The sequence below is a fragment of the Ipomoea triloba genome, chromosome 9 (assembly GCF_003576645.1).
Source record: "Ipomoea triloba cultivar NCNSP0323 chromosome 9, ASM357664v1".
NCBI classification, from domain to species: domain Eukaryota; kingdom Viridiplantae; phylum Streptophyta; class Magnoliopsida; order Solanales; family Convolvulaceae; genus Ipomoea; species Ipomoea triloba.
In genome coordinates this window covers 3,677,010-3,698,461 of record NC_044924.1, presented here as the reverse complement: position 1 = coordinate 3,698,461, position 21,452 = coordinate 3,677,010, and the positions used below count along the sequence as shown (strand labels likewise).

The 21,452-nt window shown below is 37.0% G+C and overlaps 4 protein-coding genes across 4 annotated transcripts; 2 read left to right on the top strand and 2 right to left on the bottom strand.

Annotated features, from left to right (window-relative positions):
* Positions 1–5,801: 5,801 nt before the first annotated feature.
* Positions 5,802–7,428, top strand: LOC116029377. Its single transcript, XM_031271358.1, has one exon. The coding sequence runs from the start codon at positions 5,847–5,849 to the stop codon at positions 7,116–7,118; it is 1,272 nt and encodes a 423-aa protein (XP_031127218.1). The 5' UTR covers positions 5,802–5,846; the 3' UTR covers positions 7,119–7,428.
* On the bottom strand, positions 7,418–10,233 carry LOC116029378. The gene is made up of 5 exons (XM_031271359.1): positions 9,755–10,233; positions 9,230–9,293; positions 8,616–8,780; positions 8,179–8,244; positions 7,418–8,044 (listed from the first exon to the last, which is right to left on the bottom strand). The coding sequence occupies exons 1-5, from the start codon at positions 10,045–10,047 to the stop codon at positions 7,817–7,819; spliced, it is 816 nt and encodes a 271-aa protein (XP_031127219.1). The 5' UTR covers positions 10,048–10,233; the 3' UTR covers positions 7,418–7,816.
* A 2,877-nt stretch (positions 10,234–13,110) lies between these two features.
* LOC116029480 (universal stress protein PHOS34-like) lies at positions 13,111–16,937 on the top strand. Its single transcript, XM_031271523.1, has 2 exons — positions 13,111–14,066; positions 16,489–16,937. Exons 1-2 carry the CDS (start codon positions 13,337–13,339, stop codon positions 16,494–16,496), a joined length of 738 nt encoding a protein of 245 aa, XP_031127383.1. The 5' UTR covers positions 13,111–13,336; the 3' UTR covers positions 16,497–16,937.
* A 3,232-nt stretch (positions 16,938–20,169) lies between these two features.
* Positions 20,170–21,341, bottom strand: LOC116030582 (B-box zinc finger protein 21-like). The gene is made up of 2 exons (XM_031272884.1): positions 20,680–21,341; positions 20,170–20,547 (listed from the first exon to the last, which is right to left on the bottom strand). Exons 1-2 carry the CDS (start codon positions 21,223–21,225, stop codon positions 20,488–20,490), a joined length of 606 nt encoding a protein of 201 aa, XP_031128744.1. The 5' UTR covers positions 21,226–21,341; the 3' UTR covers positions 20,170–20,487.
* Positions 21,342–21,452: the final 111 nt, after the last annotated feature.

Genomic DNA, 21,452 nt, shown 5'->3' with positions numbered 1-21,452 from the left:
ATACGATCATTTAGTGTTCATTTAATAATGTTCACAATTAGACTCGTTTAGTAATGCTACTTTTGGACTTATTTGTATTTTTTTTTTTTTTAGTTTTAATGGTGTTTGTTTGATTATTCTTTCTAAACATAGAGTATTCCTAGCTTGTACTGTTATGAACAAATTATGATCATGAACATATACCAGAGTTTGTTTGTTTTACATTCGTGAACAAAATGACGTTTGTAAGCATTAATGAACACTAATAAATGATTAACAAATGAGCACAAACACAGACATTCTAAAAATCTTAACAAATAAGTACAAACATGTTATGTTCGTTCATGTTCAATTCGTTTACAACCATACTCTAAACAAGATTCATCATAGAATAGTCATACACCGTATTGAAGGAGAGAGATAATAAAACAAATAATTAGTGAGGAAAGGGAACAAAAAGTGGTACAAAAGCATTGTGTCTTTCATGTCAATATCATGCATATTAAAAAAATTGCTAGTTTAAGGGTTAAATCATCCAAATATAATATACAAATGTAAATGATTTGGAGAGATAAACAGACAATTTAAATAAGAATAAAATTTGTATGATCGAATATCTTTTACATAAGATAATTATTCCAATATAATTGCTTATACAATCATGCATGCTGAAGATTCTATTTTACGACTTCTTAGAATATTTCCATTTTTGGTTTAAAATAAAAAAGAATATTTCTATTTTATTTTTAATGTATATTTTAAAATAATTATCTATTGACCTTGTTAGTTTGAGTCAATATAAACAACCTAAATTAATTTATCGCGTTGTAATCTTTATTAGCTAGTATAAAATCATAAAACAGAGGTTTACTTAATTCACACCCTCAAATAATATTTACATTTTTTCTCGTCACTCATTCTCTACTCAATTCAGGAGGCTTCTGCAACTTAAATATAATTATTAAAAAATTAAAAATGTCAATTTAGATGTGTGATACAGTGATAGCACATTTAAGGTGTCAGTTTATTTATTTTTGATATTATATGTTGTATATTTAATTTTATTAAATATAGATAGAAGATATATACAACATTACAAAGTATAACTTCATACGCCCAGTTGATATTTTTGTGACTCTCCTTCAGAGAAAGTCACATGATTGAACCGCTCTTTATTTTACAACATATAAAAAAGTATATTTAACATAAATTATCTTATAATAAAGTGAATAGTAGTTTTAAAAAAAACTCATAATTCTAAAGTTATACGGAGTAAACTGTACAAAACAACCCAATTTCAAAAGTTTCATCACTTGAGTTTGGGGTTGCCCCCGGCCTCCATCAGATGTTAAATAATAATAATAATAATAATAATAATAATAAAGAAGTCCAAAACCTGTGTTTCCATGTGACATGTCAGACCTTAGTGAGTGAAAATGTTAGAATCAATTAGATTATTTGTTGTTTATAGTAAATTAAATCGAGTAGTTGTTATGAGAAGTTATAAGTGAAATTAACGTGACAGTTTTATTTGGTGGATGTAGTTGGTCAATGAAATATTGTCAAACTATAGTAGCCTATAGTCCTATAATGTCATATAGTGCATGGTAGACATAGGTCGGCCTAATGTAATTCTTCCATTAGAAGAAGTTGGTTCAATACTTTAAAATTGAGTCTAATATAGTGAATTTACTGTTTTAATTATTAATGCAATCTTCAAACCCTCGAGAATAAAGGGAAGGTGGCATAAAAGGCATGTATAAGAACTTTTTCTTTATTGATTGGACCGACATTGAACTTATTCTTTCTACCCTTGATGTGACCCATTATAAGTTTTAGACTACATTCTTATCAACATGCATGATTATCACTAAGTATAATATTACATTCACTTTTTTTATAAAAAAATAAAAATAAAAATATGTTAATATACCATATTATAATTGATTTTTTTTTTATCGAGGGGTCGGGGGTACCCAAGGGAGACAAAGAATTTAGCTATTTCTCCCTTACTCTGTGAGCACAGGTAACTCGGGCCAAGTCATGGAGATTGACCCTCTCACTGTTCAACGGGCTAGAACGAAAGATTGCCCAATTCCCTTACTGAAAGGTTCCAAGAGCTGCAAGAGAGTCCGCGATCATATTTTGCTTTCCATAGACCACCCGAATGGCGATATTCCAGTCTTTTCGTAACCACCGTTGATTTTTTTTTTAAACATAATTTTTTTATTGAAAGGATGACTATAGGGGTCTTATTAATTTCAGTCCACCACTTTTAAAATTGTTAATTTCTATCTTAACTATGTATTTTTTATCAATTTTGATCACTCCGGCCAAATTGTCGGTCAAAATTCATCGGAAATGAAAATAATATGAGTATTTTAGTCATTTCACATCTTTATCATCTTTTCCGGCAAACCAATTTTTCCAGTCTTCTTCTCCGGCGGACCAGGCAGCCATAGATCGATTTGTGTACATAGCTTCTCCTCCGGCGAACCAGGCAGCTACGAGCTTCCGTTGAAGTTTTGGTTGATTCACCGTTTCCGACTTATACTATAACTTCACTGTAGAAGCTTTTAGAGCTTTTTGGTAGCTATGGGCTCAATTCATGAACAAAAACAAAATCATATAGAAGAACTTGGTCAGAGGCTCCCTTAAAGCTTTTGTCAATCTATGGGCTCATTTCATCGTCAATGGCGGCTCCGTCAGAATGAAAACAAAACTCACGTTTGTTTTGTTTTATTTTAATGGGCGTGTTTTGTTTTGCAGATCTGGATGCGGAAGTGATGGCTTTATCGGCGAAATCTCTGTTGGCAATGAATAGATTTGTGTGCGAAATCTGCAGCAATGGTTTCAAGCCAGAATTTGAAGCTTCACCGGCGCAGCCACAACTTTCCGTCGACGCTGAAGTAGAAGGGTGGCAACAAGCCCAAGAGATGCGTGTACGTCTGCCCGGAGACCACCAGCCTCGCTTGTTGTTAGTGCCGGAGAAGAAGATCGAAAAAATTGGTTCACCGGAGAAATAATAAAGATGTGAAATGACTAAAATACCCATATTATTTTCATTCCCGGCGAAATTTGACCGACAATTTGGCCGGAGTGACCAAAATTGATAAAAATTGCATAGTTAAGGTACGAAATTAACAGTTTTAAAAGTAGTGGACTGGAATTAATAGGACCCCTATAGTCAGTATACCAAAATGACAATTTTCTCTATGAAATATATATATATACACACACACATACATACATACATACATACATACATACATATACATACATACATACATATGGCCAACAAATAAATACATATTAAAGGAGGTTTAGCCAACAAAAAATAAGCATGCATATTTACCTATACATCCTAAACAAAAGAACTAGTAGTAAATAAAGAAAATTAGCGTCTAAATAAGAGTTCCTATAATAATGCAGCAATATTCTTCAAAATAGAACCCAAAACAAATTAAAGCATCTTGAAATTCCTTCCAATCACCCCATTGTAAAGACTATTAATTCCAGCTTTTCACTTCTGGCAATAGCCAACAATTATTTGCTTTAGTATAATCCTCAATCATGCTCTACATATTTCTAATAAGTTGTTGGGGGAGTCAAGAGAGAATCATTAAACAACTTTCGATTTCTTGTCCTCCACAATCAAAGTGGTAAAAAACATATATTAGCTTTGCCCTCCATTCCCCCATGCTTCTATGAAGTTGATGTGTAATTCAAAGGTGGCAATTGGCCAATTGTTAATGAAAAAAATATTCTTCTATCAATCCTTTTTTTTTTTTTTAATATTTATGCCCCAACTTATCTATAAAATAAATATAATTTTGTAGGATGTGTAAAGTTGATTCGTCTTCCTCATTGTATAATGGACAAATATAACTTACATTTACCATTCTTTTAGCAAATCTATCTCCAACTGGCCTCTTGCTCAACTCTCCATAAAAGATTTCTATTTTCAGTACAATATCAAACCCCTAGAAGATTTTTAATTTCATGAATTTATGTTCAAGTTACTTGAAGTTGAGGGCTTTGGCATGTGATCATTATGTAAGTCTTGTAGCACTATTTACAATAAATTTTCCTTGTTGCCCAATGTGTCATATCAATTTGTTTTCTCTTCTCTTTTTTTTTTTTTTATAAGTATTTCGAGAATTAAGTTAGGACATACTTTACAAAATTTTATTTAATTTGAATAAATTCTTGATCTCACTTGTGTGGTTAGTTGTTAATTAATAAATCTTTTTTGGACTTTTTTTTTAATTATTATATTAGTGATTTGGGAGCATTATAGTCTAAAAGTATAGGATCTTGGTATCCAAGGGCTTCCCCAAGTCTCTACTTTGTCACCTTTTCCAATCATCCATGCACCTTGCTCCTCCAATCCCTTAATGACATTTCTCACTTAGCTTGCCATATACTTCTCCAAGAAAATGATGGTCTCACTCCCAAATTAGCTTTTAGGTAAGTTGGGAATGGATAATATTTAGCTTTGAAAATCATTGCTAGGAATCCTGATGTGAATTACTTTATAATTGCCAACCTTATTTTGTCAACAATAACATATTAAAAGCTTAGCTTTGATGAGATTCCTAAATCATAACCATCAAGCTTGCTATCTTTCATTATATTCCAAGCTAAATCCTTCTGCATTGTTTTCCCACCAGAAGTGTGCCATATCATTCATTATAATTCCTTAATGAGTTTGGAAGGACGATAAGACATGACAAAGGACATGTTGAAATTGCTTGTGCCACTTTCTTGATAAGGACCTCCCTGTCTGTGTAGAGATCAAAAGTGTCATTTTTTTCAGTAAGCTATACCAATACTTAGAAAATGAGCATGTAAAGAGTTCAAATCCTTTATTCTAAAAGCAATAACAACCTCCCTTCTCTTTCAAATTTCTTAGCAATAGACTTTATTTGTGATCGATTGCGTTTACCAAGTACTTAGTCACCGGGTCTTTCTCCGTCCGTTTCGCTCCGAAAGGCATGGAAGCTAGCTTAGGGGGAATTGTCACTTCTAGGAATTGAACCCGGATTCTCCTAAAATTCTTCCCCGAGCTTACTTGTCACTTCAGTTACCCATTGAGTTAATTAATTTATGAACCATGAGATTCTCTAAAAGTGTTTATTTTATTTTATTTTTTTCCTTTTGTTCGTATAATGCAGAATTATATTGTGGTACTACTTGGAGTTCAATAGTGGATGTAGGGTAACACAAGTGTAAAAGTTGGCATACTATACATACATTTCAAGTTGGGTGGGAGCCACACCGCATGTTGAAATGATTTCATTGGTTTCACTGACCGGATTTTTTTATTTTTATTTTTATTTATCAAGACCGGATATTTTTTTTTTTTTGAGAACAATCAAGACCGGATATAAGAGGCAGCTTTTTCTATATGCTTCAAATTAAAGTGTCCTTATCGGCTTATCCATAAAGTACTGATTCAATCACCGCCCACCGTTGAATAAAAAATAATGGCTTGGTGCCGCACCTATCTACTCTGTTTCACCATTATATTATTTTATACTCCATCTTTCCTTATGCATTATATATGACATGATGAATCAATGGACTATCAACAATATAATGCACCATTGTTAAGTTGTGACACTAATATGTAAGTTCAAAACAATTACTAAATAGACTGATACATCAGAATACGAATTGAAATAATTCTAATCAAGTTAGTCAAATAGGACGGTTTATTAGTTACGCCATCTTAAGTTGGAATTTACGCTAATAGTACCTGCTATCGCAACCCCATTCCGTGAGCCCACTATTTTTACAATATATATACACCAATATATATTCTTGATTCTCCCTCCACATTCTAATTACAGTACGTAGTGATAATGGCGGCGGCTCTCCATCTTGCAACCGAGAATGGCTCCAATACTTCCACTCCGCGCTCGTACCGAGACGACGGCGCCGCCGCTTCCATGCAAGCGCAGCCGTCGACGCCGGTGCGCTTGATGTGCAGCTTCGGCGGGAAAATCCTCCCCCGTCCCTTCGACAATCAGCTGCGCTACGTCGGCGGCGACACCCGCATAGTGGCGCTGGACCGTCGCGCCACCTTCTCGTCCCTGGTCGCCAAACTGTCGAAACTGTCGGGGCTTGTGAATATGTGCTTGAAATACCAGCTCCCCAACGAGGACCTGGACGCTCTCATCACCGTCACGTCCGACGAGGACGTGGAGAATATGGTGGAGGAGTACGACCGGCTTCAGCTGGCTCACGCCGCTCAGAAATCGGCTCGATTGCGGATTTTTCTTTTTGCTAACGAAGGTGATCACTCCGCGCCGGCTTCCGCCATCACGTCGATTCTCGACGGCTCGGCTAAGAGCGAGCAGTGGTTCATCGACGCGCTTAACTGTGAACCGGTTTTGGAGCGTGGACGGTCCGAGGTTTCCTCCGTTATTTCGGACGCGCCGGATTATTTGTTCGACAATTTGGACGACCGGCCTCGCGAGTTTAGGTTGAAGAATAAGAAGGTTTTGCATGACAATGTTTCGAATTCGGATCCGGGTTCACCCGCTCCCGTCTTTCCCGCCCCGTTCTGCTCCACCCCGTCGTTAACGGTTCCGCCTACCGTCACCGTCATGCCGGCTCTCCCACCCGTCAAAACAAAACCGGATAAGCCGGTTCCCGCCGTAGAATCCAAAGAAACGCCGACTGGAAGTGTTTCCGAGCCGGTTCCACAACAACAATCCGGGTACCCCGGAAGCCCGTTTTCGCAATATTCAAGACCGCAAGTGCAACCCGTACCCGTTTACTACGTGACGGCGGGTCCATTCCAGCCCGGGAATCCGATGCCCATTGGCGCTCCATATATTCAACCACCACAATTCGCCGTCCGTCAAGGTCAAGTTCCGGTCGGGTTTTCTCATCCAGTTTCTAGCATAGCCCAAGTTCAAGACGGCGTCGTTGGGCAGCCTAAGGCTTTGGACAACCATGAAATGTCTCAAAGGGTCGCAACCGACGGCGTGAATCTTCCGATGTTCCATGGGGTAAGAAACGCCGGAATCGCTCCAAGTTATGCGGGTGCGGTGGCCGCCGGCGGGGAAGAAATGCATGGTCGACCAATTCTTGAAAGAAAAGTGGTTCGAAACTCCCAAGCAACATAAAGAACCAATAACATGCATGATAAGAGATTTAAAAGAATAATAATAATAATAATCTTTGGTCTGTATTCTGTTCTGAAAAATAATAATATACTCCATGTAGAAACAAAATAAAGAATGGTGGACAGTATAATTTATCCATTCACTATTCTGTTTGGTGAAGATTTAGGACAAGAGATTTATGGTGGATGGTCTATATTGTAAGTGAAAGAAAGTTGGGTAAAGATGGAATCTTTTCCCCTTTCTTATCACAAAGAATCTCTTTTTGGTGCAAATTGCAATTAATTAATGAGAGGATGAGATTTTTCCTAAACTCTACTTATTCATTCTTCTCATATATGTATATGAAATACAGAATACATGATTATACAGAGGAGACATAACCAGACAGACTCCATTCACTAACACCTATTTTTTTTTTTATCTTCTCTGAGTTTACAATTGCATATTACCATACAACCTAACTATATACATTATAAAGCTGTGGCTACTCTAAGAATAAATGGACCTAAAACACAACAGTTCTTCTGAGTGAGTTCCCCCATTGGAGTAATTACGACACCTCTAGTTCAATTGAAAACCAGAAAATGCCGTGTGGAAATTGAAGGCCATGATGTTGTCCCATGATTCGCATTTGCCAACCTAATTTCCCAGAATGTTTTCCCCACACGAGGGATGCCCGTGCTCAGAATGAATATATATTAGGCCAGTAGAGATGGGTGTCCAACATCAGAAGCGTTTGGTTGATTGGCGTCGTTTGGTGTTATGAGGGGGGCAATGGGTTCAGGGGACTTCATAGAGAGGACAGCGGGAGGATTTAGTCCAAAGAACGCCTTATCACCTACACAATAGCTTCCTACACAGACTGTATCGCCTCTACCATGCCAGATGCCATCTTGGACATTGTTCATTTCTAATGTTCTTGCCTCCTGCTCCAAATTAGACGACAAACTTAACATCCTTATAATAAAGAAGGGAAGTAGCTATAGCAACATCGAAAGAAACAGAAAGAAATCCAAATTTCTGAATGTTATATAAATCGATATTGAAATGGAGAACAGACCTGGCATAAGGTGCAACATGGACAAATCAGATGGTAGACACAATCATCCAAAGAACTATCACTACCCTGCAGAATCAAACACAGAAGTAAACCAGAAAAATTAAGATATATTAGCATAGACCAAGGACGAAGAAGATTAGGTTGCAAAAATAACTAGGCAAAAGTTCATTAACTCCTCAATTTATGAGGATCAGAGCAAATGATTGGTGAGGTAATTCCATTCATAACCATCAATCAAGACTTGACTATATGATTAAATCATTACTATAGTCTGCACGACTGCACCAATGCACTAGAAGAAACATCAAACTTAATCTTCTAGAGCAATTTAACCATGCACCTTAGGTCACTCCCCAACTCATACTTGTTCCACAGATGAAGAAATTTAAGGAATTTAAAATCACAATTGCTACCGTGTTGTGGAAAGAAACACATACCCTAATATTGAACTTCTTCCTAATTTGGGTTCGGTGGAACCCCAAATATGCTCCAATGGAGATCGTAAAGGCAATGGCTAAATATAGAAAATAGTGTCTCTTGGTAATGGCAAATGCTAACATGTTTAGAAGTGCAATCACGACAGCGACCATGTAAATAAATCCCTGCAAAAAAGAAGGGCATAAATTAACCATCAATATGCATAATAATTAGTAATGTATTAACAATATGAACACTTCTTTTCCAAAGAAAAAAATACAATATGAACACTCATGTTGACACAGTTGACTAGTTCCAGTCTACAAATATTAGCCAAAATTCTATCATGTCCATATTTTAGATAGAAGACCGTTTCTATCATCAAATTGCAGCTCATATGAGGTTAATGGAAGCTTACAAGAAGCATCAATAAATATGAAGTCAAATTGACTAATTGTCTAGTGAAGTCCAAGGAACTATATTTCAAATTTAGAAAGATAGGTCCAAAGAACTATATTGACCATCAATATTATCCTTGTTCTGGCTAGTCAAGTGCAAATAGATGTAGTAACATTTAATGCACAGAATAGCATGGCAGCTTCCAATAATGATTGATATTGAAAAGTATATTTACCTGAATTAAACCAGACCCAGAACCAGCTCGTTTCATGTTTTTCCCAAATCTGTAGCAAGGACAACTGCAAGACAAAATTCTAGTCAGCAATAGCCACAACCTCTAATTTAGGCATGACAAAACCAAACCAAAAACATTTTGTATCCATGCTATAAAGCTTACAACAACTAACATATCAAATTCAGCAAAAGAATTGGATAGCCAGGCCAGAACCCTCCCCAACTGAAACCCAAATTGCTCAAATTTTCTTAAGAAAAAAAAATTTGCAAATCCCATAACTTTACCCTTTCTTTTCCATATTTGAATTTAACAACAAATTAGATAAGGAGAGGATTCACCCCCCCCATCTCTCTGCTAAACAACCCAATAGCCAATAATTTGCAGTTCTTCAACTGGGAATTAAGAAAGATTCAGGCTTTTAACAAACCCGGGAAAGAATGGAAACAAAAATTGGGATTAAAGTGAGGAATCGATTGAAAGCAACAAAACCCAAAAAAGAAGAAGAAGAAGGGAACGTGTTGATACCAAGTGGATTGAATAGCGATTCGACGATCATCGAGACAATCATAGAGAAGCTCGCCTTCCCACATCCGGAAAGCCCCTCTCCCGTCTCCATTCCCATATCCATACCCACCGATATCCTCTTCATCGTTCAAATTCACAAACTTCCCCCATTTCCCGTTCTGGGCCTGCATGGCCACCGTGGCGCACAGCATATCGAAATCCAACACAGCCACACCTTCCAACAACCTCTCCTCCTCCTCCCCTCTGCCCTCGCCGCCAACCACGCCCTTCTCCAACGCCTCCATTTCCCCCATTCCTCCTCTTTCTCTCTCTTAAAATGTATGCAGATAAAGATGAGAGAGATGCAGATACAGAAATGGGCGTGTGAACGATGACGATATTATATGTATACAAAAGGCTCTGTATAATTATTAATTAGGTGAAGATATGGTGGCTGGAGAATGGCGACCCACCCTGTGAAAGCAGAGAGGGAGGGGAGATTAAAAGCAGAGAGGGTAGGGATTTGGTTGGCTTCGCGCGACGAATAATGGAAAAATGAGGTCACAGTTGACTTCCAGCTGGCGCCACGTGTCATCGTCAATATAGGACTATGCTTTTTCGGCAAACATTTCAAGAGGGAGAGAGATAATAACGGAGACAAAACTATTCCATTTTCCAATTTCCCATGAATTAACGGTCAAATTCCTTTTCTTTTTTTTTTTAAGGAAGAAATTTAAATTACTGAATATATATTTAGTAAATTACATGTCACCAACCGGATTTAATTGCTTCATCAGAATAATATGTTTGTAAATTTAATTGTAACTTTCAAAAATTTAAAGGCCTAATTAATTTCTTATCCGAAGTTAGAGGGTGTATTTGACCCTTTTCTCAAAATAGTTTGTAAATTTATACATTTTATTAAGAATTTAAGGATAGACATGATATATGGATGGAATAGGAGTCTAGTAGGATTGTTGTTGGTTTCAATTAAACGGAAGAAAATGAAAGAAAGAAAGAAAGAAATGGGGGTATTATACCGACCACATCACGGGATAGGCTAATTGCCGTATTAGACAGCGCACTCTTATCTGTGTTGGCATCTAATCATCAATCATGCATTATTGTTTTATTTTGTATTTATTAATAATTACTCCGTATAATGATTTATAAGTTTGAATACCAGTCTCTTATTGTTTCTGTTTAAAAGATTGGTGACCAGTGAATGAGGTAAATTGTAAGTGTATTTTAATTGACTAAATTTTTATTTTTATTTGTATTATTTTTCAAGAATTTAAATTCTACATTTTATAACTGCTAATAAAATAAAGTTTATAAAAATATTTTGAGTTGGTTGATAAATTGAATTGGACTGTGAAGCAATTATTAATAATTGATGAGTCTATCTGTGTGCGTTATGTTGGTGTACAAAGAGATAAGGTCTTAGTTGTCTGACCTTATCATGCTCATCTTTTATTGCATTAAAAAAAAATCCCAAATTTTGTGATCTTAAAGAAAACCAAATTTGGAGTCAAGAATTTTATTTTATTAAAAAAAAAAAAAAACAAACAAACAAGTTGCATCCATTTACCAGTAGGCAATGTGAAATGAGAAGATGTCAATATTGTAAAATATTGGCCAATTTCTCAACAACCCCACGTGGCTATAAATGCCTACTTTAAAAAAATTGCAAGAATCCAATTTTGACCACTGAAAAGGTGCTCCGGTGAATGTAAAAGTAAGGAGTAACCTAGTCAAGTTGCTCTAGAATAGCTCCATCAAATTGATCAGATTGTTAACTTGATAATTATGAAATTAAAAATTCAATTCTTAGTGAGAATAATTTATTGATATTTTTAATTTGAGTTAGAATTTATTTGAATAACATTTACTCAATGCACATTTTTGACTACGAATTTTTTCGTCACTCAAGAAAAAAAAAAGGAGTAACAATTAACAAAGTATGAAAAGCCACGGGCCACTTTGTATGAATGTGATTTGTGAAGAAATCGCTTTCATATTGAGGCCAAGTCAACTTGAATACACTATCAATCAACTTAATTGTCTACCCATCTTTATCAGCCAACGCTTTAAAACATATGTTATTCATATCTGATAACTTGGGATGCCTGTAACAATGATTACCATACAAATAATCGCTTATAAAATTGAATGGCCTAAAACTCAGAACACCATGCCTAAATGGGTATTATATATATTACAGTAAAATATGCAAGAACCAGCTACTAAAGCCCAGTCACCAATCCCATTAAGAGCAGCTTTAGTGCACGATAATCTATCACAATTAAAAAGAAAAAAGATTAAGCTTTATTATTGTGGTGCTTACTGAGCCAAATCCCATTCCATATATCTCCACTCCAACTGGCATGGCTACCCAACATGGCAGGCTGCAGATCACAGCCACAAACGCTTCCACTTGTGTTTAGCGCCACTAGATTTGGCCAGCAACACCCAATTTGCAGCTGCTATATATAAAAGTTTGTATTTTCACGAGAGTTGGTTGGCTTCGCTTTATTAGCTGCTAGCCTGCTATCTTGCATGAAGTATGTTAGAAAAATGGGGACTCAAACTTTTGTGGCAGCAGATGTCTAATGTTTCATTCATGAAATCTAGCTTTTCAGTACTAGTTAGGATCAAGCGCGCCACTAAGACTTGGCCAGTTACTGATATCCGCTTAAAAATTTCTCCTTGAGCACTAGTTTAACATTCGTGACCTGACTTTGACACCACTTATCAGGATTAAACGTTTACCATTATATCAAAAAATTATAGCTCACAACGAAAGTGTAACTTTTTTTATGTCACATTTTCTAGAAGTAGAGTGCTTGATTAACTTTCACATAACAATTCCCTGATCACTAATTATTGAATTTGACTTGTTACTTATCTCTGTCCAACAATAATCTTTAAATTCTTGCTGCTATTGCAAAAAGGTCTGAAGGGTTACTATTATTGTTGGGAGAAATGCCCAAATTGAGATTCTTGCAACTGTAGTGTAGTGCATTGAACAGTGAGTTTGCAGGCTGAGCGCATCCAAAATGTTTGCCATTTAGTCATAAAGTGGTTCAGACAATGCACAAGTCCACAACCAAACGTGCAGCTTTACAGAACACAACAACTCATCCACATATTCACTTTAACCAAGCCTCGATCCTCCTAAGTATTTACCCACAAATTATAATGCGAACCATAAAAGTGTTACAACAATACCATCAAACTATAAAGTACTTAATTGTTACAAATATTAGTTAGTACATAGTTTAAGTTAATGATTTTTGTTTTCTTGTAATAATATTTCGTTAATTTAATTTTAAAAGAAAAAAATAAAATTACAAAATTGACCATTTCATGGCGACATCAAGAAGCTTCCCTGCAGCGAATAGCACCTAATCCCTTATACCTTTCATCATCGTTCTTCCCTTCCCAGCATAGACATACTCGCAATCCTCCACGCAAACAACACTATAATCAGACAAAAAGATCTAAACTTATCCAACATTACTTCTCATTTCATTAATCCCCACAAACCTTTCGAAATTCATTTCATTTCTGCATTCGCTTTTTTGAAAAATACTAATAATAATGGCGTCACCGAGAAACCCACCGGCGGTGGTGGAATCTGAGCATCCGCCGGCGGTGATTACGCACCAGCCAGCTTCCCCTCGCTTCCCTCCGGGCACGCCCACCTCCCGGGCCCACCGGAAGATCGCCATCGCAGTCGATCTCAGCGATGAGAGCGCTCACGCCGTGAAGTGGGCGGTCCAAAATTATCTCCGTCCAGGCGACGCCGTAATCCTCCTCCACGTCCGGCCGACCTCCGTCCTCTACGGCGCGGATTGGGGCGCCATCGATCTCTCCGTCGACACCGAGGCCGCCTCCGCCGGCGACGAGGAGGCTCAGCAGAAGGTCGAGGACGATTTCGACAATTTCACCACTACTAAGGCCAACGACGTGGCGCAGCCGCTGGTGGACGCGAATATTCCGTTCAAGATCCATATCGTGAAGGACCACGACATGAAGGAGCGGCTGTGCTTGGAAGTGGAGCGGCTAGGGTTGAGCGCCATGATCATGGGGAGCCGAGGATTCGGCGCGTCTCGGCGCAACACTAAAGGCCGGCTTGGGAGCGTTAGCGATTACTGCGTCCACCACTGCGTTTGCCCTGTTGTGGTGGTCAGATATCCCGATGAGAAAGACGGCCGTGCAGCCTCCGGCGGCGGCGGCTCAGCCAAAGCGGCGGCCAAGGACACTTTAGGGCTTCACCCTGTCCCAGAGGAAGAGCCCATATATCATGATGCCTCCGACAAGGCTACAGGTAACACACAATTCTTTAATGTTAATTAGTGTATTTATTATAGTGATTGCCCCAAATATTTATGAGTTCTTGGGCACTTATTGAAGTACAACTACCTCTTTGCCTAATTGATGTGGTGAATTGGAGTTTTCAAAAAAAAAAAAAAGATGTGGTGAATTGGATATTCATTTTAGCAATGTGCTGGAGATTAACTCAAAGGTTGCAACTTTATTATGATCATCAATGCTTTGGAGTTGTGTTATCTCTATCAAGTCTTCATAATAGTGGAAGCATAACTAGATAACTGATAACTACCTCTTTGTTTAATTGATGTGGTGGATTTGATGTTGATGTTAGCAGTGTGCTGGAGGTTTAACTCAAAGATTGTGACTTTATTTCTGTCATCAATGCTTTGGAGTTGTGTTATCTTTTAAGTCTTCGTAATAGTGAAACTCGATAACCTCAAGGACTAAATGGTTTACAAGTAGGTTATTTTGAAGTGCAGGCAATTAAGTGTAGTGTGCAAGCAGAATGAAGAAGTAGTTTATTTTGCAAACTGATGCTACGTATTTTGTGAATAAGCTGACGTTAGGAAAACTTTGTTTTAGTTTTCGATTGTTTGATGTAGGTGTAGGATGATTACTTGAAATTCATGTATCTATTTTGTTGACAAGTGCCGTGGGTTTCTTGGTGAGAGTAGAGGATCATGTGAATGAGTGAATCTTTCTTATAGGGTTAATTAAGTTAGTCATTTGGTGCTTGTTAAATCAATTTGAATTGATCTAAAAACAAGTCAAGGGTTGATACATTCACAATCTAGTATGAAGTTTCTTCGGTTTGATTGTTTGGGTGGCATTTGCGTGAAGGTTTGTGTTGTCATAGTTTTAAAAAGTTGACTAAGGGCCTTCTCTTCCCCGTTTCCTTCCTCCTATGTTAATTTTAAAAAAAAAGTAATTAAACACCGCCCTTTTGTCTACGATCTTTGATGACTTTTTCCAATGACGTATTCTAGGAACCTTGGTGGTTATCAAAAAAATGTTGGAGGTCATTCATATCCTTTATTTTGAATTTGTATAGAGAAAAACTGGGAGCTTGAGTTTATTTCTTTGAAACTACTGGTATTCCTTTTAGTATCTTATCATTGGCCCTGGCTAGCTCGCGGTGAGGTGATGATGGTGAAGGCAGAAAGTTTGGTGTCATTAGAGACTAGTTATAACAACAGTAACATGACTTGCTCGAGAATCATTTTAGGGAAGATCAGAGCATTTATGGTGAAAGAACAATAGAAAAACAATAGTTAGAAACCTGAAGATCAACAAACTTAGACAGTTCACACCCACCCAATATAAGCTTGTGCATCAGCTTCATTTTCAGGAATTCCCTGGCTGGCATTGCTTCATATATCAATTATCAGGACTCCTTTACCTTAAAGATTCAAACAATTAGGGGTAAGAAGGCCATGGAAACTCCTTCATACATGATTCATCCACAATAATGATTTTGACCCGAAAGGGTATAGTTTCTATGCTACAAGCTCCGTACTGCCTGAGTAGGAACACAATTTTGTGAGAAAAGGTCAAATAGGCCTTCAAACTATATATGAAAAAGCAAAAATCAATTAGGTCCCTGAACTTTAAAAAGTTGCAATTAAACACATCAACTTGTTGATTTGATGCAATTAAACTTATTAGCCGGTTTTAACCGGTAAAGATGCTGACATGACAATATTAATTTAAACCAATAAAAAACAGATGGAGAAGCTAGCGGATTCTCCGTCCAATTGGGGGCGAAGAAGTCATTTGGATGGAGAAGCGCCAGAGAAGGTTTACCACCGACAACCGTTATATTTAAAAAAAAAATTATTTTTGATTAAAAACTGACACATCATCACATGTTTACCTATTTTACCTTAGGTTTACTTGATAATTGACTGAATTGTAACAATTTGACAAGTTATCAGTTTAATTGCATCAAACCAATGAGTTGATGTGTTTAATTGCAACTTTTTAAAGTTCAAGTGCCGAATTGCTTTTTCATATATAGTTCGAGGGCTTATTTGATCCTTTTCCCCAATTTTTTTAGTGCTCAAGAACTTTGGCTTTTGGTGACAAATGGTAATCCATTTTACCTTCACTATGGCTTCTTGTGCATAATCTTATACTTGTTGGAAGTGTAGGAAGGGATGGATGGCAAGTTAGTCTATCTCTTATGTATTTTAGTTGTCAATAACTTGTGTATCATTGTGACAATAATACCCTCATTATGCCTCACTCTCCACATATGGGGAGTCTTCTCTACTTACCAAATGGAAAATTATACTAAGCTTTTCCCTTTGAAGATCAACTCTTGAAATAATATGGTATTTAACCATTTACCTTTTAAATTATGCCAAGTGTTTTCATTTTTGATGTGAACAAGACAAATAACATCAGACTATATGCAGATGCATAGATGGCTTGTTCAGCAAATAGATGCTAGAGATGAGATGTTTGGAAACATATGAAATGATGTCAGCTGGTTGTGGACCTATTATGCCTTGTCGTGTCAAAGAAACGGATTTGGTGGTGTTGAGAGCTTTTGTTGTGCTAGCTTCTGGTTGTACTACGCTTTGTTTGAGGTCCATAAAATCTGGATTGATTGGTAAAGTCGATGAGCATCTTTGCTCTGGTTTAGGTCTTTAAACAGGCTCCGCTGCTTTTCATGTACGCTACCCTACCTTCAAGTTTGGTTGCATTCAACAACACGCTAAATCTTGAAATGCTCTGTATGTTTCCTTCTCCTAAATTCCCGCTCAGCTCGTTGTTTATTGCTTGTTTCGAGTTTAAATTCCGGGATGCATGTATTCCATTAGTGTTAATTTGGGAATAAAATTATGTCCAGTATGATTAGGCAGATCAGAAAGACATGCATAATGGGTGGCAGTGCATTATAATCCCATCAAAGAAAGAATATATTCCAAACATGAAACCAAGGGCTCAAAATCCTCAAATATATTGGGGTACAGCTTAGAAGTTTCAAGTCCAATCATTTGGAAAGTGGAGAGTGTTTCTGGATAGATTTTTAAGTTTATAGCATCTGCTGCATTTGGGCAGCCAGGAGATAATAAGTGGCTTTGAATTCTAGTACACTACGGTCCTTTTAATGAAACCTACCTGGGAATCGAATATTATGTCTGTTATCTTCAAATCAACATAGTACCGTAGTAGAAGCCTACACAACCTGCACTTGCTTATTATATTCCTTTCCCCCATTTATCAAGATTCAAGATTAGCTTATTCTGCTAATTCTTTTATATAATGGTAAGTTAGTAATATTCCATTAAAAAAAACAGTTTTTATTATTATAAATAATATTGTTCAATATATGAAGAAAAAAAAGAAGATATTCTCAGTGGTAGCTGGAATAGAAGAGACATAATTTGTGGCATTAGGATTTCTAAATTTTGTTTTTAAGTTGAAGGTCTTCATCAAAGTGGGGACCTGTTGAACAGATAGTCTCGAAAAACTAGGAAGGATTCAGAACAAAAATCTGGTTGGTTGCCACTTGCCAGCGGTATCGAAAACTATGTATATATATATATATGTAGGTTCACATATTAGAGGCCGACAAAAATTATTGATATAATTAATAAATTATTCATCGGAATTTGGAAATATATAAGTGAAATGGTTTTATATTTAATGATGAGTGATCATACTTTTCAGAATCGGATAAACAAGTAGGAGAAAAAAAAAGGAAGAATTTCTCCAAAAAAGGAAGAAGAATGATAGGAATTGAGACTCTTGCATGTTAAGCAATTGACTACACTACGGAAATGTGGGTGGCTATCATTTGCAAAGCCAATGGTCTCTATGGCTATAAAACCCACAGATAAAAAAGATCAAGAAACAAAGAATCTCAAGATACAATACATATAGGACATGATTGTACATTTAAACTACTAGCTCATTAAATGAATAAAGTTTTTTTCATTTAAATCACTAATCTCTATGGCTATAAAACCCACATATAAAAAAGATCAAGAAACAAAGAATCCCAAGATACAATACAAATAGGACATGATTCTACATTTAAACTACTAGCTCATTAAATGAATAAATTTTTTTTTAAATTTAAATCACTAATCATTGATCTCCACTAACTAAAAGTGTGCATGGAGTAAACTCCACTTATGTGTAATAACTCGCAAACCATACAAGAGAGGTAAAATATTGCACTAAGAAAATCCTATGCGACAGACTTGACTAAGAGAGTATTAACAAGAATAGAATTTTTTAGTACTATTGTCTAAGTCAATTATTCTATTCTTGTTAACACTCTTTCTCGGTCTAATCCGTGGAATAAGATTTTCTTAGTGCAATATTTTACCTCTCTTATATGATACAATCATGCCCTATTTGCTATTTGTGTTGTATCATGTTCAGACGCCTCTACTGAGGCTCGAATCCACTCCTTTTCATATGGAAGTGTAAATCGGATGCCACTAGACCAGAAGTTCTTTGGCTTTTTTTAAATTCATACCAGCAACAGTGAACTTGGCCCTCCAAATCTACAGCAAACATAACAAGTTACTTTCTCGTTACAACGTATTATGTGTCATTATGATATTAACCCCACTAAAAAATGACAAATGATCCATTAACACATACTCCAACCTGGCCTCTAGTTGTTTGAATATGAATTAATATTAAGAGTGATGGCATCCAAAAAGAGAATGATGTTTGATGGTGGAGAGATTTTCCAAAAGTGGCACATCACATAGTCGCTCGCGCCACACAAAAATGAAAAGTGTCACGCAACATGTCACCACCACAAGAATTTCCTTTCCCTGATTCTCTCCTTCCTTCTCTTTCTTGGGAAAAACCACCAATTAGTTTATGAGTACAACGTAGCCAATTTGCAATTTGTTTACAAATAAGAATCGTGTTAAGCACGTGGCAGTGTCTGGGGGGTCATTTTTTTATTTATTAAAATTCATTCATTCTTCACTAGGATTCTCTCACTCCCATCCCATTAAACATTATATTACCATCCTCTAATTCTTTATTATTACTTGTTTAAGGCCTAAGATTCTCGGCATCCCACCCAGGATTACAATCCCGAAATATTAGGTTAGCGTATCTTTAACCTTAACACAATATGTTCAGCTGTCATTTTAATCTTGGATGGCAGACAATCTTAGCAAAACATGTGCCTCTCCTTTCTATATTTATATTCTGGGTCCAGTTAGTTCAAGCAGAGCTTCATTTTAAAGTACGGATGGATTTGATTGAGCAGATAAATGGGAGGTTTTTAATTGTGAAAAAAAGAGCAAACAAAACTTGTGGCGCAGGTGGGATTGGAATGGATACCACCACCCAGAAGGAGTGGCTAATGCTACCCTTTCAATCAAAAACCAATATGTTCGTTTGAGGTTCATTGCACGAGCCTAGCTACTACCCAACTGCCCCAAGTGGATTGTGGCTTGTCACTTGTGGGTTGTGACATCTATCTTAGTCTTAGTCTAAAAGCTTAGTTGGTAGCCACGGAAGAGAAACCAAAAGCACAAGAGACCAAAACCTTAGTGTCATCTACATTTTTGTCTATGCTTCTCTCTCTCTCTCTCACCCATCATTTTGGTTGGTTTGATTTGAAACCCAACCATGGATTCTTCTATAACTCACCAACACGTATACCGAAGGATATTATTAAAAATTCAGTGTAGGTCACGAGCAAAACAATGATCTTATGTCGCATTATTAAAAAAAACACCCAGCATGTGGTATAAATATATAACGGAAGGAGCTGAGTTTCATATTCGGTTAACATTTCACCTTAAAGTTACATTAGCAAGCCAGATAATAACCACTAGAGTGATTAAATAACTGGTACCACATGTTATGGGGTCCAATGAAAAGCCCCAAAATAGCAAGTTTACTTAGAACTAATGCGGACAAACTAGGCTCATCTAATCATGTTTCAAAACTAAGCGACATATCATGGCATGAATTGATATCATCTTTGTGGAGTGAGGCATTGTGATTGTACATGAATGAGTGTAGGCTTGACTAATCAGTTATTTTCATCTTTAAGTGAAAGGGTATGGGCTCAATCTGTCATCTTTTTCCCACTAATAATAGGCAAATTCGGGCAAAACAAAAATGTCCATTTCAAGAAAATTGGTACTCAGTATTATAATATAAATACAAAAGCATCAGCTAATCAACTAAACAGATATTCTTAAAGTTAAGAACAGTAGTTTAGAGACACTAATGGTAAGAGAGATCATAGCAACTTGCTCGGTAAGAAAAAACTAAGCTACCTTGGATGCCATTTACAAACTCTTGGAAGGTATACTCAAAGATTAATTATTGATGCAACAAATTAAACATCTATCATCACTGCAAATCATAAAAATCAAATCTTTAATTTGCTTCTCAGCTTAGCTTCTCTGTGCAGTGGTTTATCTCCATGTCCATGACCTCGTCCTTTGGTATGCATTCTCGTCGGGTCTTTCGATTCCCTTTTAAAGAAATTATCAAAGAAACATAAATATAATTGTTGAGCATATAATATATAAACATAAATGAGCAATCCAACTATAGCTTAGACTTTTAGTCGAGATGGAACAGATGCTTCAATTTATAATACTCACATCATAATGGGAGCTGGCATTTTCATCTGTTCTTTTAGAGAGGAACCCATTTCTGGAGGGGTCTGTTTCTCTGTAAAATCTGGTGGAAGAATCTTCACTGCTGGAGGAAGTGGAAGGGAGAGAAGGAGGCTGCTGCAACTGCAAGGGAGTTGAAGAAGAGAATGGAACTACTTGATTATCTTCTTCTTCTTCTTCTTCTTCGGAGTTATGGTCGCTTTCATCTTCATCTCCACCATTTTCACCCTCCTCCTCATCATCATCATCATCTTGATCCCCTGCGCCATTCTCAAGATCATGATCTGGAGCACTGGTGCTGGAGTTTCTGCCGAAACAGGCCTGGCAGACAGAGACTGTGGGGCCCAGCTTGGGGCCTGAGCCTGTCCATGGCGTCTGGGATTGGCAGGCCTGACAGAGGAGAGTTCTTGAGTGCTTGGCAACGAGGAAATTGGCCGAGTGAACCCTTGCATCGCACTCCCAGCACAGGTTGGCTTGATCTGAATCGCAGAACACTCTTGCTGCAGATTTGCACAGTTCACATTTCTTCATTTCTCTGATTATGATCTTCTTAAAGTCTTGAATCTGCCCTCTCAGTTTCTTGGGATTTTTTTTTGGACAAGTTGCTGCTCTGCTCTTTATTTATACACCAAGGTTTTAGGGGAATAAAGAAAATGTTTGTTTCTTTAATGACTTGAGAAGTTTAGTATATTTGCATATTTTAATGGAAGACCAAAAGGGGGTGGTGGGTGGGGAGAGAGGGGGGAGGGGGGGGGGGG